Source organism: Lagenorhynchus albirostris, chromosome 17, assembly GCF_949774975.1.
Source record: "Lagenorhynchus albirostris chromosome 17, mLagAlb1.1, whole genome shotgun sequence".
In the NCBI taxonomy this organism is placed as follows: Eukaryota; Metazoa; Chordata; class Mammalia; order Artiodactyla; family Delphinidae; genus Lagenorhynchus; species Lagenorhynchus albirostris.
In genome coordinates this window covers 28,759,020-28,781,667 of record NC_083111.1, presented here as the reverse complement: position 1 = coordinate 28,781,667, position 22,648 = coordinate 28,759,020, and the positions used below count along the sequence as shown (strand labels likewise).

Below are 22,648 nucleotides of genomic sequence, written 5' to 3'. Positions count from 1 at the left end.
TGGTTTCTTGAAAGCTTGATGCTAAAAATGGGAGGAAGAGGGAGCAGAGTAAGTGAGAGGATAGTAACTGAGCTAATTCCTCAGTGTTCATGGGAGGAAGTCAACGGACACTTTCTTAAGTAGAGATATTTAAGAATAAAAGTATTTTCATACTGTTTAGAGTTGTGGAAGCAACCACCAAAAAGAACCAAAACCATATATACTTTTAAATGGTTGTTTCCAGAGAAAAGAACTGGGAATATGTTTGGGAAGGAGTGAAGTAGAGCAGGAAACCCCTGCTTTTTGCTATAATACCCTGTCTTATTGAAATCCTTTTTTCCCATCTGAATGTATTATTTTGATAATAATTTAAAAAACAAGTCAAACTTAAACCCTTCCAAGTAATCTTACATTATTTTACTTGGATGCATCACATATATTTTGTCAATGATTGAACATAGGCTATATTTAACAACGGTGTAAAAAAAGGGCAGCACTCTTTTATTTCAGAGAATCCATGAACATCCTTTCCAGCAACATAGGCAAGAAAATTCAGAAATTATAATCTATATAAATAAAATTTAAATATTCTTCAATTACAATGGATGCAGAGAGGAAGATACAGCTCAAGAGCGTATTTGGATATTCCTGGGGCACAAGTTTTTTAATTAATATAATTATGTTAATTTAATTGGAGTAGGCATTTTTGTGGCCCCCAAAGGGGTATTGAAGTACTCGTGCATGAACGTGGGGCTCTCCCTGTGCATCTGGGCTGGTTGTGCCTTATTGCCCATTATGACCTCTCTGTGCTCCGCAGAGATAGGTATAACCTTCCCATGCTGTGGAGTTCACTACTATTGTCTGAAGAAATGTTTTGGCAACTTGATCTCTTTCCTGAACCTCTGGATAACCTTGTTTCTGGGGCCAGGGCTAGCTGCCAGTCAGTCTCCGCTCCTCACTGGGTACAGCATCCAGCTTTTTCCTCCCAGCTGCTGTGCTCCAAAGCTGCCAAAGAAATGTCTGGCCCCGGCCATATTGTGGATTGTGGGAATCCTGAATTTTCGTGGTGTGAAAGAGGGAACTTGGCTTCAGATATCCAGCACCGTGCTGAAAATGGCCATACTCAGCCTTATTTCCCTAAGTGGAGGAGTGTTGCTGGTGAGAGGGAGGAAGCAGAATCTAGAACTCCTTCGGTGCTGAGTTTCCAGAAGCCTCCCAGTTTACAGAAGCTATCTTCCAAGGATATTTTTCATATTCAGGTGGAGGATACTCTATGTATATAGCAGGTAACCAACAATACCTTGAGAAAAAAAGTCTCAAGCCATGACTTATTGCACGCCATGTGAAATGCACATCTTTTATTATATTTTGTGTTTCATTTAAAATAAATGATTCAATCTATTTTTTCTTCCTTATTATTTTCTAAATCAGATCAAGATATGCCATCTCTGCACTTATCACCTACTCTTAATTTTTCCCACAGTTATTCCAAAGTATTTATTTTCTTGAATAACTTCTCTTTTTCAGCTTTCTATTCCGGGACCACAGATATGCGACCTCCATGTCAAACTAGTTTTTATTCTATTAATGGATGAATTCTCGGGCTGTGGAAATACTCCCCTTCCATGAAACCGTGAATCCAAGAATAATCCAGTGCAGACTATGTTTGTGTTATGGGTGGGTGGGTGCGACACACTCAGGCTCTTAAGTATTTTTTAAAAGAATAGAATCATAGATATCCTTGATTGCTCTAAGGCTGGACTTAATACTCTTCCCTTCAACATCAGGACAAAAGTTTTCTCTCCACTTTCAAAGTCAGTCTCTTCCCTTGAACTCTACCTGTATCCTTTCCCTCTCACCTCCTCAGGAAACTTGCACACTTATTTCATGTTTCTCAAAGTCAACCATTTTATCAGTTTTTTTCTTTGACATTTAAACATGAAGCAGACGCTCTACTATTGAACAAATTTTTCCTTTAATCTTAGTACCCCCTGTAGTGACTGATGTGTCCATCATTCATTAAATCACTCGATCAGCAGATATGTTTTTAAACACTGACTATTTTTAAAGTCCTGTATTAGGGCCTGAAGATGAGTAAGATGTATTCTTTACCCCGAAGAGGCTTATAGTCTAGTAGAACTGGCAATACCTAGATTTTGGCCTGACTTCTGTCACTTACTAACCCTCTGGACTTATTTTTTTTTTCTCCTTCATTTGAAAAATGGGCATTATCACTTAAAATCACTATAATTCTGTGCCTTATGAGCAAATAATGGCATGATAGTATTTAATAAGTGGCTACAAGGGAAAAATATAATTACTATGGAAATTCAGTGGAAGGTAAAATCACCTTTTGCTGTGTCATCAAGTGGAAAAGGTAGCAATTTTCATTGAATCCAAAAAGTTCTAGCAGTAGAAAAATCTGAGTGAAGCTGTGGAGACTAGAAGTGTGCAGGTGTGTATAAGACATGGCACACAATCTTGGGTGACTGCAAAAATGCTTTCCACCTGATGGGCTTTCTGATAGATACGATTGCTAAGCCAAGCACCTAGAGAGAGGAGAACAAGATGGCGTAGGACTGGAGACAGATGACTGGAGAATGTCAACTTTTAGGCAGTATGTGGAGAAAGAGGATCTGCTGAAGAAGCCAGAGGAAGTTTAGAGAATTATGAAAGAAAATCACCATGTTTCCAAAAGGAGGTGAAATCAACATGGTGAAATGCTTCAGAAATTGAAGAGTGTGAGACCTGATCAGAAAAAATTTTAAGAGGTCATTGGCGAATTTTGAGCATGAGAGGAAATTTGGCTTTGAATTTAAAAGTGAAGTATTGAGAAAAGAAAGCTATAAGAGATTAGTCTTTTATGGGTAAATGGGTCACTGCAATTTGAAAGGTTAGCATAATGAGAAAAAATTTCTTTTTCTCTCTCTCTCATTTTCTCTCTCTCTCTTTTAAGGATAGAAGAGATATCTTTGGTGTCTATCTGTGCCAATTTCATTTTGTTCCATTGCCAAAGATGTTTCATTGCTAGATGACTTTGCTGAAGACAGATTAACAAAATTTGCTAACTTATCAATTATTACAGAATTCTTGAAAACCAGCTAGCAGTAAACAAAAGCTGAAGGAATTTCAGTGTATGCTGGGATTGTTAATTCACTTAATAAATTTTAAGTATAACTAACTTCTAAGTAACACTTTTACCAGTAAAATAATAATTTGTAGGCAGCTGACTTTGCCTACCATAGGAACAGCCATCTTTTAAGTTCAAAACCAAGGATATTCACTACCTGTCTAGCTATTATATTGTATATTATATTGTATTATATTCCTATTCCCTCTGTAACAATCTAATACATAATGAGAAAGAGTAAAAGGCCCAGAGGAAAGGACAGGTAATCCTAAAAAGTAGCCCTTCTGCTTGCCCAAAATCTTTAACTAATAACCATAGTCATTAATAACTTATTAAGTGCTAGGCATCTGATTGGAATTTTATTGTCTCTGTATTTTCCATTTCCCCAATATACAGGTAAGGAAATTGAAACCTTGACAGTCAATAAATTGTCCAGGAGCTCATAAATAGTTAAGTGGTTCAGGCAGCATTTAAATGAGAGTTTTCTAATTCTTTACTCATCAAGTACTTAATCAGCTCATATTTGTGTATGCCATGGGCATTACATTCAACCTTTGGGCAGATGCAGATGGAAGGAATCTGACATTTGTCAAAGGACAAATATTTATTAGTCAGAGGGATTTAGCTTTAAGTAACAGAAACCTACACACATTAGCTTAAACTAGCAAAGGGGAACTTGCTGCAAGAATAATGCTGTATTTCAAGGGAGACCTGAGCAACCAGTCTTCAGGAGCAACAGGAATTAGGGAAGCTCTAGAACTTAAAAACTAGAGTTATTAGCTGGATTTTTGTGCTGCCATTACGTGCTTTTTTCCTGATTCTCTCAGTTTTGTTGACATATGGTTCAAATTCTTGCAAGAAATCTTCTCGTGTACTGGCAATGATTGGCTTCCAGTGAGTCAGAGGTCTGTGCTTGGTCCTATTACCTATTACCAGGGCACAGAGTCACATTGTGTACACATAGCTATAATGTTCAATTCTTTATGTCAAGGATAATTCTCAGAGAACGGTGAGACTGGGGAAAATGGTGTCACAAATGGGGCAATATTGGAGAATAAGACTATCCTGGAAAATCATTATATATGATGCTAAATCACGTCTTTTCTGCACTTGATATTGGCATAAAGGGAAGGTGAAGAGACTACAGGGAGAGAGTATTTATGACGGACTCTTTTACTCTTTTCACAAATGCTATGAGAATGTATAATAGGACAATTTTGTTAGCCTAGGAGATTTTTAACTCCTATTTTCCCAGAAGAAGTTATGATTGCTGAAGGAAGGGTAAGTGTCAACTAGGCAACTAGAAAAGGAAAGAACATTCCACGTGAGAGAATGGGCTGAGGGGCAACGAGGAGCACGACACTTTTGAGAAACTGAAAGAAGACCAGTGTGCCTGTAACACGGATAGCAAAGGGGATCATCAACTTGTCATATACTGTATTCTCACAGCCCTTTCTCCCTTTTCACATGGACGCTTACCACAGTCACTATTTTAACTTTTCTTTAGGTGATTATTGAATTAATCATAGGTCCTCTTCTTAATCTTGAGCTTCATGTTTGTTTTTGCTCACCACTGTATTCCCACTACTCAAACTCATTACCTAGTACCTAACAAAGGAGACTGAAGACACAGGTAGACTCCGAACCTACAGGGTCTTATGAGCTAAGCTTTCACTTTCATTCTTGTGCATTTCTTCAGAAATTTTACCATCTATGGGGGAAATGAAAACATTAATCCCCTTTTTTTTTCATTTAGCACCAAGCTGTGAAGGGAGGGGTGTGTGTAGCAGTTCCTACTGTGTGCGTGCATGCGTGTGTGGTGGTGGTGGTGGCTGGGGCGGATAGGAAGAGTCCAGCCCAACACTTGATACATGGAGCAATTTTAAAGGTTAATTTAAGGCATAAGTTTTACCAGTTGTGATTTTGCTCTTTTGTGTGTTATAGGGGAGCTGAAGAAACCCAGGAAGACAATTCTAAAATGCATATTTATTGCATTCCCTCTGGTGACTATTGTTTATTTACTGGTTAACATTTCCTACCTGACTGTTCTGACACCCAAGGAAATTCTCTCTTCAGGTTTGTACGTAAATAACTAAGGCAATAAATAATAATAAGGACAGTTCTGGTCCTTTTAGCATATGTATCATTTTACCGGTTGAGACTGCTGTTTGCTTTTCATTATTTTATAGAGAGTCAACTTGTAATTTTCGAAAATAACAGAGGGGCCAAAGAGCATGATTTGTCTTAGAAATGAGTTTCACATTTAAGCATGGTAATGTGTTTTCTGATAATACGGAAAAGTATATATAATGATGGCGTATGGTGCAGACTGGGTTCAAAATGTTAGTATTCCTTTCATGATCTCTTCTCACCAGAGTGACACTGTATAATCAGTGCTTATAATATATATAATATGTATATTATATCTACTAAAAATTTCACAACATGAATTTTCCAAATGTTCTTCTAGGTGACATAAAGAATGATAAACTTGAAATGTAGGACATTAACAGTTAAAAGACTAGATGCTAATGGTCAACTGATATACATAGTTAATATGATTAATATGTAATATAATGTTGTTATTTACCATAAATAACTCTAAAATTTATAGTGGCAAAGGGCCCTGAACATATTGGAAATTTGACTAAAAGATAACTATTTTAGGGTCCTAGTTGTAGAACAAAAAATGAAAGAATAGGAAAATATTAAGGAAATAAACATATATTTAAACATGAGTAACAGATTCAAGGAATAAAAGGAATAAAAGGAATGAGGAACAGGAAATATGAAAGACAAGCAATTTCCTCAAATCAGCATTAAACATTGAGTTATCAGCCAGTACTTTTAAGACTAATGTCTTTTGAGTAGCTATTACTGTTTTGGTAAATCTTTGGGGCACTGGAAATAAATCTAAGGGAGGTTTAATATAAAAGTCCTAACACACTTTGCCTCAATTCTTGTGTTACTGCCATGTAGGAAGCTGCCATATGCATGGTATCAGTGTTGATTCATAGTGGTCTAGCTCTGTTAGGGAGCTGTACACTAGAAATAGTCAAGATTCTGAGTATTTGTGGGAACAAACCAATTGCTAAATTGGACAAAAACAAGTAATGATTTATTAACTACTCTGATTATGTAGAAAATAAATTTATGAAGCTACGTACAGGTGTGGTCAGGGCTGTTGGTCAGCTGGCTCAGCCGTAATGGCTCACTGAAGCTGGCATCTGTTTTGGCCAGTGCTCTGGCCATACTCGTTGTTAAAAATGATGAATATCTCTTCTGGTGTGTCATAACAGTTGCAGCATTTTTGTGGGCGGTATACTAGTTTTGGCATGTATGGAAGACACATGAAGTGTTTTGACTATAATTGATACAATTCTTTTAGACATATCATCCTTAGATGTTTAAATTCTGAAATAATATTTTTGATTTCAAATATCTACCTTTTATTGTATTATGAACTTACATTAAGGAAATAATCAGAGCTATACATGAAAAATGTATGTACAGGGAAAATCATCATAGCATTACCTATGAAAGCAAAAAATTAAGGACCACCAAAATATCCAATAAATTTGAAATAAATAAATAATTTATAGAAATGTATATAATAGACCATCCTGAGATTTTTCAAAGATCATATTTTTGAAGAATACTTAAAGTAAAAAGACTGTTTATAATGTAATAATGAGAGCAAAGGCAGGATCTATATTACAATATAAAACAGAAAATATCAATAACTAATTAATAATGACCTGTTGGAATGATATTGAGAGTGATTTTTGTTTATTCTTTACTAAATTTTCCAAATTTTCTTTAATGAATGGCAAAATTTATATAGTAGGAGAAAAAATTATAAGCAAAAGAAATGGATTCCTAAATTAAGGAATTTTAAGGATTAAGGAGTGAATGTTTTCAAACAAATGGGTATATTTAAAAGACATGAAAAGCTACAAAGGGATATAGACCATCTAGGATGTGTGTGTCTTTCTTAGAAGAAAAAATAGAGTAAGTTCTACAGCACAGTAGGGGAAGCCTGTCCCTCTACAATGAGGTTTGTGGAAATGTCATAGTGAGGAGTACAGGTTCCTGGCTTTTTCAGCCTGAGGATTTCAAAGTTCCTGAAAGCCCTGCTAACACACCATTGACAAGGTTGCTCCCACTTGGTGTTCTTGAGGGTTCTGTGTCATACTTGAAACTAGAGACTATTGGCATAGGAAAAGATAATCCAAAAGAGTAAGTACATTGTCTGGGAGCAGAGGCTAAGAAGGTTTCTTTGACCAGAAGCAGCCTGCAGATAACTGGTCAACCAGGCGTGATTAAGTACTTTGAGAGGAAACTGAAAATGTTAGAATCACTTACTAGTAAATTGGTACAATCATTTTTGGAGGGTAATTTTGTAATACCTAGCTTATTTTAAAAAGTATATACATTTTGACTCACAAATCCCACTTCTAAGAATTTACTCTCAGAGGAGAAGTGCACCAACACCTGAGGGCACAAGTGTGTTCATTAAAGAGCATTTTTAATTAGTAAAAAATTGAAAATAACCTAAAAATCCACCAATATGGAAATAGTAAATAATTTAAGTTGCAGTTATATAATGGAATACTGAAAAAGTTTAAAGATAATTAGATGGATGTATATGTATTAATATGATCAAGATATATTGGAAGGTGAAAAAAGCAAGATTAACCATGCAGGAGCACACACATACACACACACACACAAATACATATATGTACACATATACATACCTCTCACAGATGCCTATATATGCATAGAAAAGTTATGAAAGAATATCAAAAAAGATGTTAACGGTAGTTACTTCTGGGGTGTGTGAATGAAGGATTGACAAAGAAAGGGACACATTTTTACTTTATGTGTTTTGGAGCTATTTATTTTACTTTTTATCAAAAGCATTTATAATATAATTTTTTAAAGAAAATAAATAACATAAGGGAAGGAATGAAAAAGAAAAAAAAATCAATTGTAAGATAGAGATAAAGATTATGCAGCAGAGCTGAACTAGAACTTCCTCTAATTATAACCAACCAGGTTTGAAAAGGATGGGAAATCAAAGGAGAACAATTGCTTCACTACTGAAAAGAAGTATTTCTGAAATGTGTCTGAAAATGGAAAATGTGCAGAGGTATGACTGTTCAGGAGGAATAACCAACAATACCTTATTTAAAATGAATATTAAGTGAGGCAGGAGACATTTTAAAACAAGGCCCAATATTATAGAATAGCATTAAAGAGACTAGTGAAAAGAGCACTTGAGGCTATTTGAAAGGGCTTTAAAAAATAGACTTTAAAGAACAGGAACCACTGATGAAATTTCAATTTCATCATATTGAAAAAATTTTACTGTTTGTTATAAGCCAGTATGTTCACGTGCTGGAGGCTCTCCTGGAAAACAATTTTGCCATAACCCTGGAGGACCCCTACCCCCAGGGACACAAGATCGTGTTGCACTCTTTCCACTGAAAAACTGAGAATTTTTTTTTCTGAGTCTGAATGATCTATCCTAGCTTATATATCCTACATAATATGAATTGGATTCAGATAGATTCATAGATAGTGGATAATTGTTTTCACTGATGCCTTTTATATCTACTGACTTATACTGAATTAGCATTCATAAGATCTCTTCACCTTTAAGTAAAAAAATCTCAATATTCTCTAAAGATTGGTCAATACCAAGGTTTCTCAATCTTAGCACTAGACATTTTGGACCATATCATTTTTTGTTGTTTTGTCCCATGCATTGTAGGATATTTAGCATCTTTGGCCTCTACCCACTAGATGACAGCAGTAACCTCCTACCTCCTCAGTTGTGACAACCAAAAATGTCTCCAGACTTTGTCAAATGACCCCTGAGGAGCAAAACCACCTCCCCTGAGAGTCCCTGGTCTATAGTTTAGGCTAGTCCCCAGAAGTCATAAGTATTTTAATCTGTGTGTAATTTATTTTCCCTATCTATATGGTTTATTTTTATTTCTGTTAAGTATTTCAAATTGCACCATGATATGGGAACTTTGTGAGTCTCATTCCTGTGTCAGCAGCATTGCACTGTGCTTTTTGTCACTCTGACTGTAATTATCAGTACTCTGTAAACTAGTTTTAGTTTAAGCACTCACTCAATCATCCATTCAACAAAATCAATTTATTTCACAAGTATCATTGAAAATTTACTCTATGTCTGTCACTGAATGAATATAGAAAGTAAATGATCTTTGCCCTCAAGAAGTGAAATTCCTTGTCTGCTGGGGAAGACACATAAAATAATAACTGGTTTGACAGAGCTAAAATGGACACATGCATAAGGAATTAAAGTGTGAAATTAAATGAAATTCAAATTTTTAATGACTTTTTAAATGTCCTCCTTTTTTTAAAAAATAATTTTAAAAGTTTTATCATTATCTTTTTAAATACATTTTCTTCTCTGTGTTCTGGTTTTTCTGCAGATGCTGTGGCTCTCACATGGACTGATAGAGTTATCCCCTCATTAACATGGGTTATTCCTTTTGGTATTTCTGCCTCATTATTTAGCAACCTTCTGATTAATGTATTTGAATCATCAAGAGTAATATACATTGCAGGCCAAGAGGGCCAGCTGCCTTTGTTATTTAACATGCTTAATATTTACTCCTCTCCATTTATGTCTGTGCTACGACTTGTCATTATGGTGTCCATCGCGGTTGTCTTGACAAACCCAATTGATTTGATAAACTATCTTTATATTGTAGTTTCTATTTGGTCTGCTTTATCAATGACAGGAATACTAAAACTGAGATACCAAAAGCCCAATCTACCTCGACCTTATAAGGTAAAAGTGAGTTTTCTAATTTTTTTCTGTGTGAAATCAAAGATACTGGGTGTAAATGTATTGGAAGACTATATTCAGAATGTCTACAAGTAGATCTTTTTATTACTAACAAATTGTGAAGCATGTACAGATAACTTGGTCTTAGTTTTAATTTTTATTTTTATTGGGTAGATTTTACTCAATATAAAATCTCTCAGGTTCTGTTTGGTTTATTAGAGAGAAGGATAGTCCTCTGGACTATCAGACAAATCATTATGAGTCTTTTTAGCAGAGATTACTTTGTTTAGTTCTGTAGATAGCTACCACTGCATACCAGTGTCTTCCACAGTCAGGGTCAGATTTTGCAGGTGGGAAATAAGAATAGGCAAGTGCTGCTGTGGGGTCACGAGTTATAGCATCTCCTGTCCTGAAACGTCAGCTTAACTTGATCACCAACAAATTCCATCCTTTCAATTCTACTTACATTTAAACTTACTTTCAGTCTGGATGAAGAAGAGTTTCACAGGAGTGCTCTTTAATCATAGAAAAGGAAAGAAGAAAAAACTGGACAGCATAAGGAAACTTGGAGAAAGGTGGCCTGATGCTTTGATTATCAGAGTAGTAAAACAGGCTTGGTTGGCTCAGCATCATGTTAAAAGCTTTGCTTGGATTATCAAAATTATTTCTCTCAGTAATACAGAAGATGGATACTAGTGTTATCCCCATTTTACAGATAAGGAAATAGGTTTATAAAAGTTGTCACTTGCCCAAGGTCACACAGCATGGAGTGGAGCCAAGATTCAAATCTAGGCAGTCTCTTTAGGATGTTTGTCTCTCACTAAGTTCAAAATATAAGAAAGAACTCTGGGAGGAAGCAACATTCTAATCATCAGCTTTGGTTGACTTACAACCAACTTTTCTTTTCAGTTCCTTCTACTTCCATCCAGCCATCCCCTAATTATATCGATTATTGAGAAGCCACTATGATTTGAATACCTTGCTAGGTATTCTGGGTGCAGAAAGGAATAAGACTTGGCTTCTGCATTCAGGCAGACTATAATCTATGTAGACAGTCAGATGAACCAAAACCATAGTATGAGCATTGCTACGTGGTGGCCTCCAGAGTATGCTCAGAGAGTACATAGGGAAGGGGAAGCTTCTTGTTTTTTAACCACTGATCCTCAGTGTCTTCAGACCTAAAATGGGAATAAATAATGCTTACCTCCTAAGAATATGGGATGTATTAAATGAGCTAAGGCATGCAAACAATACAGAGCCATATTGATAGTTATTATTATTTATATTATTATTTGATATTCATTTGCATCAAAAAGGAAGGCAAGGGTAACCATAGCGTAAGTGCTTGAAATTTGTCTCTAATGCCCACATGAATGCTCTTCTCTCCTCTCTCAGTTTTTGGATAACTGATGGTAAGCTCTGAGATGATAGGTTACCTTTCTCAGGGGTATTTTACCAATTAAAAGGAGTTTCTTAATGATTTAAACCCCAAATGAGTGACACTCTAATTAAAGGGTTTAATAAATTGTGACTAGCTGTGTTATACTTTGGAGATATAGATTCATATCTATCTCTTAAATGCATTGCAAAAGAGACTGCCTACTGAATTTTCTCCCTAGGTAGGGTAATGTTTGGTGCAAAACACTTGCAATACTAACACAAAGCAAGTGCCAAGGATAGGGATTCAACGTTTTTGGCCAAAACAGAAGCCAAAAAAATCCACAACAAATAAGGAGAATTGTTTTGGCCAAAGTTTTTATTTTGATTTGTTTTGTTTTTAATATACTGAGCCTACAGAGCCATAATGTTTACCTGTCAATATCTACTTGAGCAACAGAGGGTCTGAGGATACTCTGTGTTATTGAGATGAATTTCCTACTGCCTTGAGATATTTTTCTGGGAAAATTGTTTTGACTTCCTTTGGGCTTTAGGAACTCCCTCTTAAAGAACTCATGCCTTCTAGACCAGAAGATGTTTATCCTACCGGCAAATGGTCATGATTATTTTCACTCACGAACAGTCAAATGCTAGATGTTCATTCCCTACAGCCAACACCCTAACAATAATTTTCAACATCTTAAATAGTAAGCCAGATTTCTGTAAACTCATGGATAATTTAACCCATTTTCTATCAGTAGCTTATATCTTACTTTTTGTTTATGTAAATATGTAAGTACCTTAAATGGGTTTTAATATTTAATTTAAAAAAAATTGCTCTTTTCAGGTGTTTTTGCCATTTCTACTGGTAGCAATAGCTATCAGCCTGTGCTTGGTTTTGATACCTTTGGTGAAGTCTCCACATATGTATTATATCTATGTGTGTCTCTTTATTCTCAGTGGACTTCTGTTTTATATACCTTTAATATATCTAAATTGAGGTTGCTTTGGTTTGAGAAGATGACGTGTTATTTACAATTGCTGTTTAATATTTGCATCCCTGAAGTGTCTGATGAACAGATGTCAGAAGTAGAAGTAGGAACTGTGAAATAAAATAGACTTCTAAAAACACACCAAGTTCCAAATAAAGATTAAGCACATAATGGAACATTAATGATAAAGTACCTATGGTAACTTTCTTTCTCAAATGAGATGATATATACAGAAGTACACAGGACAGTACCTATCTTTAAAACTCACACAGAAATTGTAATGTGTAATGAAAGCTCTGTTGTTTTGCAGAAAGCTTAAATCTTGGTTTGCATTGATATATTGCTGATGTCTCTCCCACTCTTCCATTTTTTCTACACCCCACCCCTTCTTTACTGAAGTTGTGGTTGTCTTGTAATAAAAGTTAACAATTAAAAATAAAAAAGCATGGGAGTTCCCTGATGATCTAGTGGTTAGAATTCAGTGTTTTCACTGCTGTGGCCTGGGTTTAATCCCTAGTCAGGGAACTGAAATCCCACAAGCGGTGCTGTATGGCCAAAAATAAAAAATAAAATAAATAAATAAATTAAATTAAATTAAAAAGCATTCTCTTCAACTTTCCTGAGTCCTTCTTTTGGTGCTGATTTGAATATAGAAAACAACCCATTTGGAGAAGGGGGCGGAGTCAAGATGGCCAAGTAAGAGGGTGTGGAGTTCACGTCTCCTCACAAGTACACAAGAATGCATCAGAGCAATTCTTGCAGAGCACCTACTGAGCACTAGTGGGGGACCTCAGACACCCACGGGGACTGGAGGAATCTCTATGCAACTGGCTATGACGTGGGAGGGAAGGAGGGGGGCAAGAAAAGTGGAGGTGGGACAGGACTGGAGCCCCTGAAGTGGGGCTAGGGAAGAAAAGAGATTCCCACACTCAGAGGGCCCTATTCATGGTGAGGGGATCAGGGGACAGAGAGGGACCTTCAGGGGATTGCGGGATCAGAGGGGAATGTGGCAGCTGGTCTGTAGAGGGCGGGACACAGTGGGACCTATGTGTATGGTCTGTGTCACAGCACTGTGCACCTCAGCCTGAGTTGTGTGTCTCCTGGTGGAGAGGAGGGCTGGGTACCGGAGAGTGAGGTTTGGAGGGTGGACCTGGGGAGGGGATGGCTTTTGACGGTGGGGAGGCAGCCTGGGGCAGCAAGAGGGAAGGGCTCCACAGCCGGGAAGGTTGGCAGAGGAAGACTGGGCCACCAGAGAAGTCGGGCACCATTGTTAATTGGTGAGCAAAGGGCAGGGCCGCCATTGCGGTGCCCTTCCCCACCTGCTGACCTGACCTCCTTGGGCAGTGGGCACACCTGAGTGGGCTTGCCCACCCCTCAAGTCAGGGTCTCCTCTACCCACTTGGGCCCCAGTGAGCCTGCTAGGGGCCCAGGTCTGAGCCCTGCTCTGCCAGGGCCTCCTCTGGCTGCACGGGTCCCAGTGGGCCTGAGCACAGCTCCCCCAAAGCCTCCAAGGACCAGGTGGGTCCTGGCAGCCTGCGCACCACCCCAACAAAGATTCCTCTGGCCGTGTGTGTCCTGGGCCTGAGCACCGCACCCCTCAAAGCCTCCGAGGGCTGCACGGGCCCCAGGCCTGTGTCCCACCCCCACCAAAGCCTCCTCTGGCTGCATGGGTACAGGTGGGAAGTCTGTGCCCCAGTTGGCCTGTGTGGGCACATGTGCTCTGGGCCAGCTTCAGGAGCAGATGCTGGTGAAAAAAACACACGCAAAGGTGGGGCTGACACAATGGGTTCAGAGACCTACCTAAAGGTCTTGGAGGGCCTCCTGGGGAAGTGTGGGTTGCACGAAGCTCACCATGGGGGCAAGGGCACTGATGGAAGAGGCACCATGGAATCCTTACTTTTATTTTTTAAATTTTAAAATTTATTATTTATTTATTTATTGATGTTGTGTTTTGTTGTTTCATTTTTATTTTTTCTAACATATTTTTTATTTTTCTAATTTTATTTTATTTTTTTTCTTGTTATTATTCTGCTCTTTTTTGTTGTCTGGTTTTTGTTTTCATTTGTTTTGTGATTTTGTTTTCTGTTGGTTTGTTCTTTTGATATTTATTTTTGTGTTGTTTTGTTTCATAGTGTTTTTACTTTGTTTTTGTCTTTTTAAACATTTATTTTCTAATTTCTGTTTTTGTCATTTTCGTGTGTTTGTCTTTTGTTCTCTTAGCTTTTCTTTTAGCTTGTCCTTTTACTTTTGTTTTATTTTTTGTTTTCTGTTTAGCTAGTTTTGTTTTTATTATTGGTTTTGGTTTTTGGGCCATCTTGTTTGTTTGGGTGTCTTCTGGTTTTTTAATTTCCTTGTGGGTTTTTGCTGTTGTTGTTGTTTGCTTGTTAGATTGTTTTTTGTTTGCTTGGATCTGTTTTTGTTATTTGTCTTGGGTTTTATTTGTCTGTTTTCTTTTCTTTTTTTGTCTGTGTGTTTGTTTTTGTTTGTTCAGTTTTGCTTTATTATTTGCCTTGGGCTTTGTCTTTATTTATTTTTTTGCCTTGTGGTTTCTGGGGTCTTGGTGTCCAGGCTGGGGGTCTGACCTGAGCCCCTGTGGTGGGAATACCAAGTCCAAGACACTGGGCTAACAGAGAACTGCAGGCCCCAGGGAATATTAATCAGTGTGAGCTCTCCCAGAGCTCCTCATCTCATCTTGGCACCAAGACATGGCTCCACCAAACTGCCTGAAAACTCCAGTGCTAGACGCCTCAGGCCAAACAACCAGCAAGACAGGAACACAGCCCTACCCATCAAAAAAAATGAGATGACAGAAAAATACATTAAACATGAAGGAGCAAGCTAAAAACCTACAAGACCAAATAAATGAAGAGGAAATAGGCAATCTACCTGAAAAAGAATTCAGAGTAATGGTAGTAAAAATGATCCAAAATCTTGGAAATAGAATGGAGGCATGGATCGAGAAAATACAAGAAATGTTTAACAAGGACCTAGAAGAACTAAAGAATAAACAAAAAGTGATGAACAACAAAATAATTGAAATGAAAAATACACTAGAAGGAAACAATAGCAGATTAACTGAGGCAGAAGAATGAATAAGAGAGCTGGAAGATAGAATGGTAGAAATAACTGCCATGGAGCAGAATAAAGAAAAAAGAATGAAAAGAAATGAGGACAGTCTCAGAGACCTCTGGGACAATGTTAAACACACCAACATTCAAATTATAGGGGTCCCAGAAGAAGAAGAGAAAGAGAAAGTGTCTGAGAAAATATTTGAAGAGATTATACTGGAAAACTTCCCCAACAAGGGAAAGGAAATAGCCACTAAAGTGCAAGAAGCACAGAGAGTCCCACACAGGATAAACCCAAGGAGAAACACACAGAGATGCATTAATATGCATCTAATCAAACTAATCAAAATTAGTTTGATTAATATCAAACTAACAAAAATTAAATTCAAAGAAAAAATATTAAAAGCAGCAAGGGAAAAGTAATAAATAACATACAAGGGAATCTCTGTAAAGTTATCAGCTAATTTTTCAATGGAAACTCTGCAGGCCACAAGGTAGTGGCAGGATGTACTTAAAGTGATAAAAGGGAAAAACCTACAACCAAAATTATTCTACTAAGAAAGGATATCATTCAGATTCGATGGAGAAATCAAAAGCTTTACAGACAAGCAAAAGGTAAGAGAATTCATCACCACCAAACCAGCTTTACAACAAATGCTAAAGGAACTTCTCTAGGGAGGAAACACAAGAGAAGAAGAGGACCTACACAAACAAAACCAAAACAATTAAGAAAATGGTAATAGGAACATACATATTGATAATTAACTTAAATGTAAATGGATTAAATGCTCCAACAAAAAGACACAGACTAGTTGAATAGACACAAAAACAAGATCCATATATATGCTGTCTACAAGAGACCCTCTCAGACCTAGGGCCACCTACAGACTGAAAGTGAGGGGATGGAAAAATATATTCCATGCAAATGGAAATCAGAAGAAAGCTGGAGTAGCAATACTCATGTCAGATAAAATAGACTTTAAAATAAAGACTGTTACAAGAGACAAGGAAGGACACTAAATAATGAGCAAGGATCAATCCAAGAAGATATAACAATTATAAATATTTATGCACCCAATATAGGAGCACCACAATACATAAGGCAAATACTAAGAGCCACAAAAGGGGAAATTGACAGTAACACATTCAGAGTAGAGGACTTTAACACCCCACTTTCACCAATGGAGAAATCATTTAGACAAAATTAATAAGGAAACAAAACCTTTAAAAGATGCAATAGACCAGATAGACTTAACAAATATTTAATTTATAGGACATTCCATATGAAAGCAGAAGAATACAATTTCTTCTTAAGTGCACACAGAAGATTCTCCAGGATAGATCACATCTTGGGTCACAAATCAAGCCTTGGTAAATTTAAGAAAACTGAAATATTATCAAGCATCTTTTCCAACCACAATATTATGAGATTAGAAATCAATTACAGGAAAAAAAAACTCTAAAAAACACAAACACATGGAGGTTAAACAATATGCTACTAAATAGCAAGAGATCACTGAACAAATAAAGAGGAAATCAAAAAATACATAGAAACAAATGACAATGAAAACATGATGACTAAAAACCTGTGGGATGCAGCAAAAGCAGTTCTAAGAGGGAAGTTTATAGAAAGATAATCTCACGTCCAGAAACAAGAAAAATCTCAAATAAACAATCTAACCTTACACCTAAAGCAACTAGAGAAAGAAGAACAAACAAAACCCAAAGTTAGTAGAAGGAAAGAAATAATAAAAATCAAAGCAGAAATAAACAAAATAGAAATGAAGAAAACAACAGCAAAGATCATTAAAACTAAAAGCTGTTTACTTGAGAAGATAAACAAAATTGATAAACTTTTAGCTAGACTCATCAAGAAAAAAAGGGAGAAGACTCAAATCAATAAAATTAGAAACAAAAAAGGAGAAGTAGCAACTACACTGTAGAAGTACAAAGGCTCATAAGAGACTACTACAAGCAACCCTATGTCAATAAAATGGACAAACTGGAAGAAATGGACAAATTCTTAGACAAGCACAACCTTCCGAGACTGAATCATGGAGAAATATGAGATATGAACAGACTGATTATAAGTAATGTAATTGAAACTGTGATTAAAAATCTTCTAACAATCAAAAGTCCAGGACAAGATGGCTTCACAGGAGAATTCTATGAAACATTTAGAAAAGAGCTAATACCCAACCTTCTCAAACTCTTCCAAAGAGTATAGAGGAGGGAACACTCCCAAATTCATTCGATGAGGTCACCAACACCCTGATACCAAAACCAGACAAAGATATCACACACAAAAAATATTACAGACCAATATCCCTGATGAACGTAGATGCAAAATCCTCAACAAAATACTAGCAAACAGAATCCAACAGCATATTAAAAGGATCATACACCATGATCAAGTGAGATTTATCCCAGGAATGCAAGGATTCTCCAATATACGCAGATCAATCAATGTGATACACCGCATTAACAAACTGAACAATAAAAAAATATGATCATCTCAATAGATGCAGAGAAAGCTTTCAACAAAATTCAACACCCATTTATGATAAAAAAAAAAAACTCTCCAGAAAGTGGGCATAGAGGGAACCTACCTCAACATAATAAAGGCCATATATGACAAACCCACAGCCAACATCATTCTCAATGGTGAAAAACTGAAAGCATTTCCTCTAAGATCAGGAACAAGACAAGGATACCCACTCTCACCATTATTATTCAACATAGTTTTTCAATTCCTAGCCCCAGCAATCAGAGAAGAAAAAGAAATAAAAGGAATACAAATTGCAAAAGAAGAAGTAAAACTGTCACTCTTTGCAGAGGACATGATACTATACATAGAAATGCCTAAAGATGCCACCAGATTTATGTTATAGAGTGTTCTGCCTATGTTTTCCTCTAAGAGTTTGATAGTTTCTGGCCTTACATTTAGGTCTGTAATCCATTTTGAACTTATTTTTGTGTATGGTGTTAGGGAGTGACCTAATCTCATACTTTTACATGTACCTGTCCAGTTTTCCCAGCACCACTTATTGAAGAGGCTGTCCTTTCTCCACTGTACATTCCTGCCACCTTTATCAAAGATAAGGTGACCATATGTGCGTGGGTTTACCTCTGGGCTTTCTATCCTGTTCCATTAATCTATATTTCTGTTTTTGTGCCAGTACCATACTGTCTTAATTACTGTAGCTTTGTAGTATAGTCTGAAGTCAGGGAGCTGGATTCCTCCACTCTGTTTTTCATTCTCAAGATTGCTTTGGCATTTCGGGGTCTTTTGTATTTCCATACAAATTGTGAATTTTTTTGTTCTAGTTCTGTGAAAAATGCCAGTGTTAGCTTGATAGGGATTGCATTGAATCTGTAGATTGCTTTGGGTAGTAGAGTCATTTTCACAATGTTGATTCTTCCAATCCAAGAACATGGTATATCTCTCCATCTTTTTGTATCATCTTTAATTTCTTACATCAGTATCTTGTAATTTTCTGCATACAGGTCTTTTGTCTCCTTTGGTAGGTTTATTCCTAGATATTTTATTCTTTTTGTTGCAACGGTAAATGGGAGTGTTTTCTTGATTTCACTTTCAGATTTTTCATCATTAGTGTATAGGAATGTCAGAGATTTCTGTGCATTAATTTTGTATCCTGCTACTTTACTGAATTCATTGATTAGCTCTAGTAGTTTTCTGGTAGCATCGCTAGGATTCTCTATGTATAGTATCGTGTCATCTGTAAACAATGACAGCTTTACTTCTTTTCCGACTTGGATTCCTTTTATTTCCTTTTCTTCTCTGATTGCTGTGGCTAAAACTTCCAAAACTATGTTGAATAAGAGTGGTGAGAGTGGGCAACTTTGTCTTGTTCTTGATCTTAGTGGAAATGCTTTCAGTTTTTCACCAGTGAGGAAGTTGTTGGCTGTGGGTTTGTCATATATGTCCTTTATTATGTTGAGGAAAGTTCCCTCTATGCCTACTTTCTTCAGGGTTTTTATCATAAATGACTGTTGAATTTTGTCAAAAGCTTTCTCTGCATCTATTGAGATGATCATATGGTTTTTCTCCTTCAGTTTGTTAATATGGTGTATCACATTGATTGATTTGCGTATATTGAAGAATCCTTGCATTCCTGGAATAAACCCCCCTTGATCATGGTGTATGATCCTCTTAATGTGCTGTTGGATTCTGTTTACCAGTATTTTGTGAGGATTTTTGCAACTATGTTCATCAGAGATATTGGCCTGTAGTTTTCTTTTTTTTTTTTTTTTTTTTTTTTTTTTTTTTTTTGTAGTACGCGGGCCTCTCACTGTTTTGGCCTCTCCCGTATGCGGAGCACAGGCTCCAGACGTGCAGGCTCCGCAGCATGTGGGATCAGGCTCCAGACGTGCAGGCTCCGCAGCATGTGGGATCAGGCTCCAGACGTGCAGGCTCCGCAGCATGTGGGATCTTCCCGGACCGAGGCACGAACCCGTGTCCCCTGCATTGGCAGGCGGACTCTCAACCACTGCGCCACCAGGGAAGCCCTGGCCTGTAGTTTTCTTTCTTTGTGACATCCTTGTCTGGTTTTGGTATCAGGTGATGGTGGTGTCGTAGAATGAGTTTGGGAGTGTTCCTCCCTCTGCTATGTTTTGAAAGAGTTTGAGAAGGATAGGTGTTAGCTCTTCTCTAAATGTTGGATAGAATTCGCCTGTGAAGCCATCTGGTCCTGGGCTTTTGTCTGTTGAAAGATTTTTAATCACAGTTTCAATTTCAGTGCTTGTGATTGGTCTGTTCATATTTTCTATTTCTTCCTGATTCAGTCTTGGCAGGTTGTGCATTTCTAAGAATTTGTCCATTTTATTGGCATAGAGTTGCTTGTAGTAATCTCTCATGATTTTTTGTATTTCTAAAGTGTCAGTTGTTACTTCTCCTTTTTCATTTCTAGTTCTATTGATTTGAGTCTTCTCCCTTTTTTCTTGATGAGTCTGGCTAATGGGTTATCAATTTTGTTTATCTTCTTAAAGAACCAGCTTTTAGTTTTGGTGATCTTTGCTATCATTTCCTTCATTTCTTTGTCATTTATTTCTGATCTGATCTTTATGATTTCTTTCCTTCTGGTAACTTTGGGATTTTTTTGTTCTTCTTTCTCTAATTGCTTTAGGTGCAAGGTTAGGTTGTTTATTCGAGCTGTTTCCTGTTTCTTAAGGTAGGATTGTATTGCTATAAACTTCCCTCCTGGAACTGCTTTTGCTGCATCCCATAGGTTTGGGGTCGTCGTGTCTCCATTGTCATTTGTTTCTAGGTACTTTTTGATTATCTCTTTGATTTCTTCAGTGATCACTTCGTTATTAAGTAGCGTATTGTTTAGCCTCCATGTGTTCGTATTTTTTACAGATCTTTTCCTGTAATTGATATCTAGTCTCATAGTGTTGTGGTCGGAAAAGATACTTGATAAAATTTCAATTTTCTTAAATTTACCAAGGCTTGATTTGTGACCCAAGATATGATCTATCCTGGAGAATGTTCCATGAGCATTTGAGAAAAATGTGTATTCTGCTGTTTTTGGATAGAATGTCCTATAAATATCAATTAAGTCCATCTTGTTTAATGTATCATTTAAAGCTTGTGTTTCCTTATTTATTTTCATTTTGGATGACTGTCCATGGGTGAAAGTGGGGTGTTAAATTCCCCTACTATGAATGTGTTACTGTCGATTTCCCCTTTTATGGCTGTTAGGTTTCACCTTATGTATTGAGGTGCTCCTATGTTAGGTGCATAAATATTTACAATTGTTATATCTTCTTCTTGGATCGATCCCTTGATCATTATGTAGTGTCCTTCTTTGTCTCTTTTAATAGTCCTTATTTTAAAGTCTATTTTGTCTGATATGAGAATTGCTACTCCAGCTTTCTTTTGGTTTCCATTTGCATGGAATATCTTTTTCCATCCCCTTACTTTCAATCTGTATGTGTCTCTAGGTCTGAAGTGGGTCTCTTGTAGACAGCATATATATGGGTCTTGTTTTTGTATCCATTCAGCCAATCTGTGTCTTTTGGTGGGAGCATTTAATCCATTTACATTTAAGGTAATTATCAATACGTATGTACCTATTCCCATTTTCTTAATTGTTTTGGGTTCGTTATTTTAGGTCTTTTCCTTCTCTTGTGTTTCTTGCCTAGAGAAGTTCCTTTAGCAGTTGTTGTAAAGCTGGTTTGGTGGTGCTGAACTCTCTCAGCTTTTACTTGTCTCTAAGGGTTTAATTTCTTCATCAAATCTGAATGAGATCCTTGCTGTGTAGAGTAATCTTGGTTGTAGGTTTTTCTCCTTCATCACTTTAAATATGTCCTGCCAGTCCCTTCTGGCTTGCAAAGTTTCTGCTGAAAGATCAGCTGTTAACCTTATGGGGATTCCCTTGAGTGTTATTTGTCCCTTGCTGCTTTTAATATGTTTTCTTTTTATTTAATTTTTGACAGTTTGATTAATATGTGTCTTGGCATGTTTCTCCTTGGATTTATCCTGTATGGGACTCTCTGTGCTTCCTGGACTTGATTAACTATTTTCTTTCCCATATTAGGGAAGTTTTCAACTATAATCTCTTCAAATATTTTCTCAGTCCCTTTCTTTTTCTCTTCCTCTTCTGGGACCCCTATAATTCGAATATTGGTGCGTTTAATGTTGTCCCAGAGGTCTCTGAGACTGTCCTCAATTCTTTTCATTCTTTTTTCTTTATTCTGCTCTGCTGTAGTTATTTCCACTATTTTATCTTCCAGGTCACTTGACCGCTCTTTTGCCTCAGTTTTTCTGCTATTGATCTCTTCTAGAGTATTTTTAATTTCATTTATTGTGTTGTTCATCATTGCTTGTTTCACCTTTCGTTCCTCTAGGTCCTTGTTAAATGTTTCTTGCATTTTCTCTATTCTATTTCCAAGATTTTGGATCATCTTTACTATCATTCTTCTGAATTCTTTTTCAGGTAGACTGCCTATTTCGTCTTCATTTGTTAGGTCTGGTGGGTTTTTATCTTGCTCCTTCATCTGCTGTGTGTTTTTCTGTCTTCTCATTTTGCTTATCCTACTGTGTTTAGGGTCTCCTTTTTGCAGGCTGCAGGTTCCTAGTTTCCATTGTTTTTGGTGTCTGTCCCCAGTGGCTAAGGTTGGTTCAGTGGGTTGTGTATGCTTCCTGGTCTAGGGGACTAGTGCCTGTGTTCTGGTGGATGAGGCTGGATCTTGTTTTTCTGGTGGGCAGGTCCACGTCTGGTGGTGTGTTTTGGGGTGTCTGTGGACT

At 37.0% G+C, this 22,648-nt stretch overlaps 1 protein-coding gene across 1 annotated transcript; it reads left to right on the top strand.

The window, feature by feature from the left end:
* The first annotated feature begins 580 nt into the window (after positions 1–580).
* SLC7A13 (solute carrier family 7 member 13) lies at positions 581–12,431 on the top strand. The gene is given in 7 exon segments (XM_060127728.1): positions 581–658; positions 661–1,160; positions 1,162–1,265; positions 5,054–5,185; positions 9,583–9,944; positions 12,166–12,307; positions 12,310–12,431. Coding segments are annotated over 7 exon segments (1,440 nt in total).
* Positions 12,432–22,648: the final 10,217 nt, after the last annotated feature.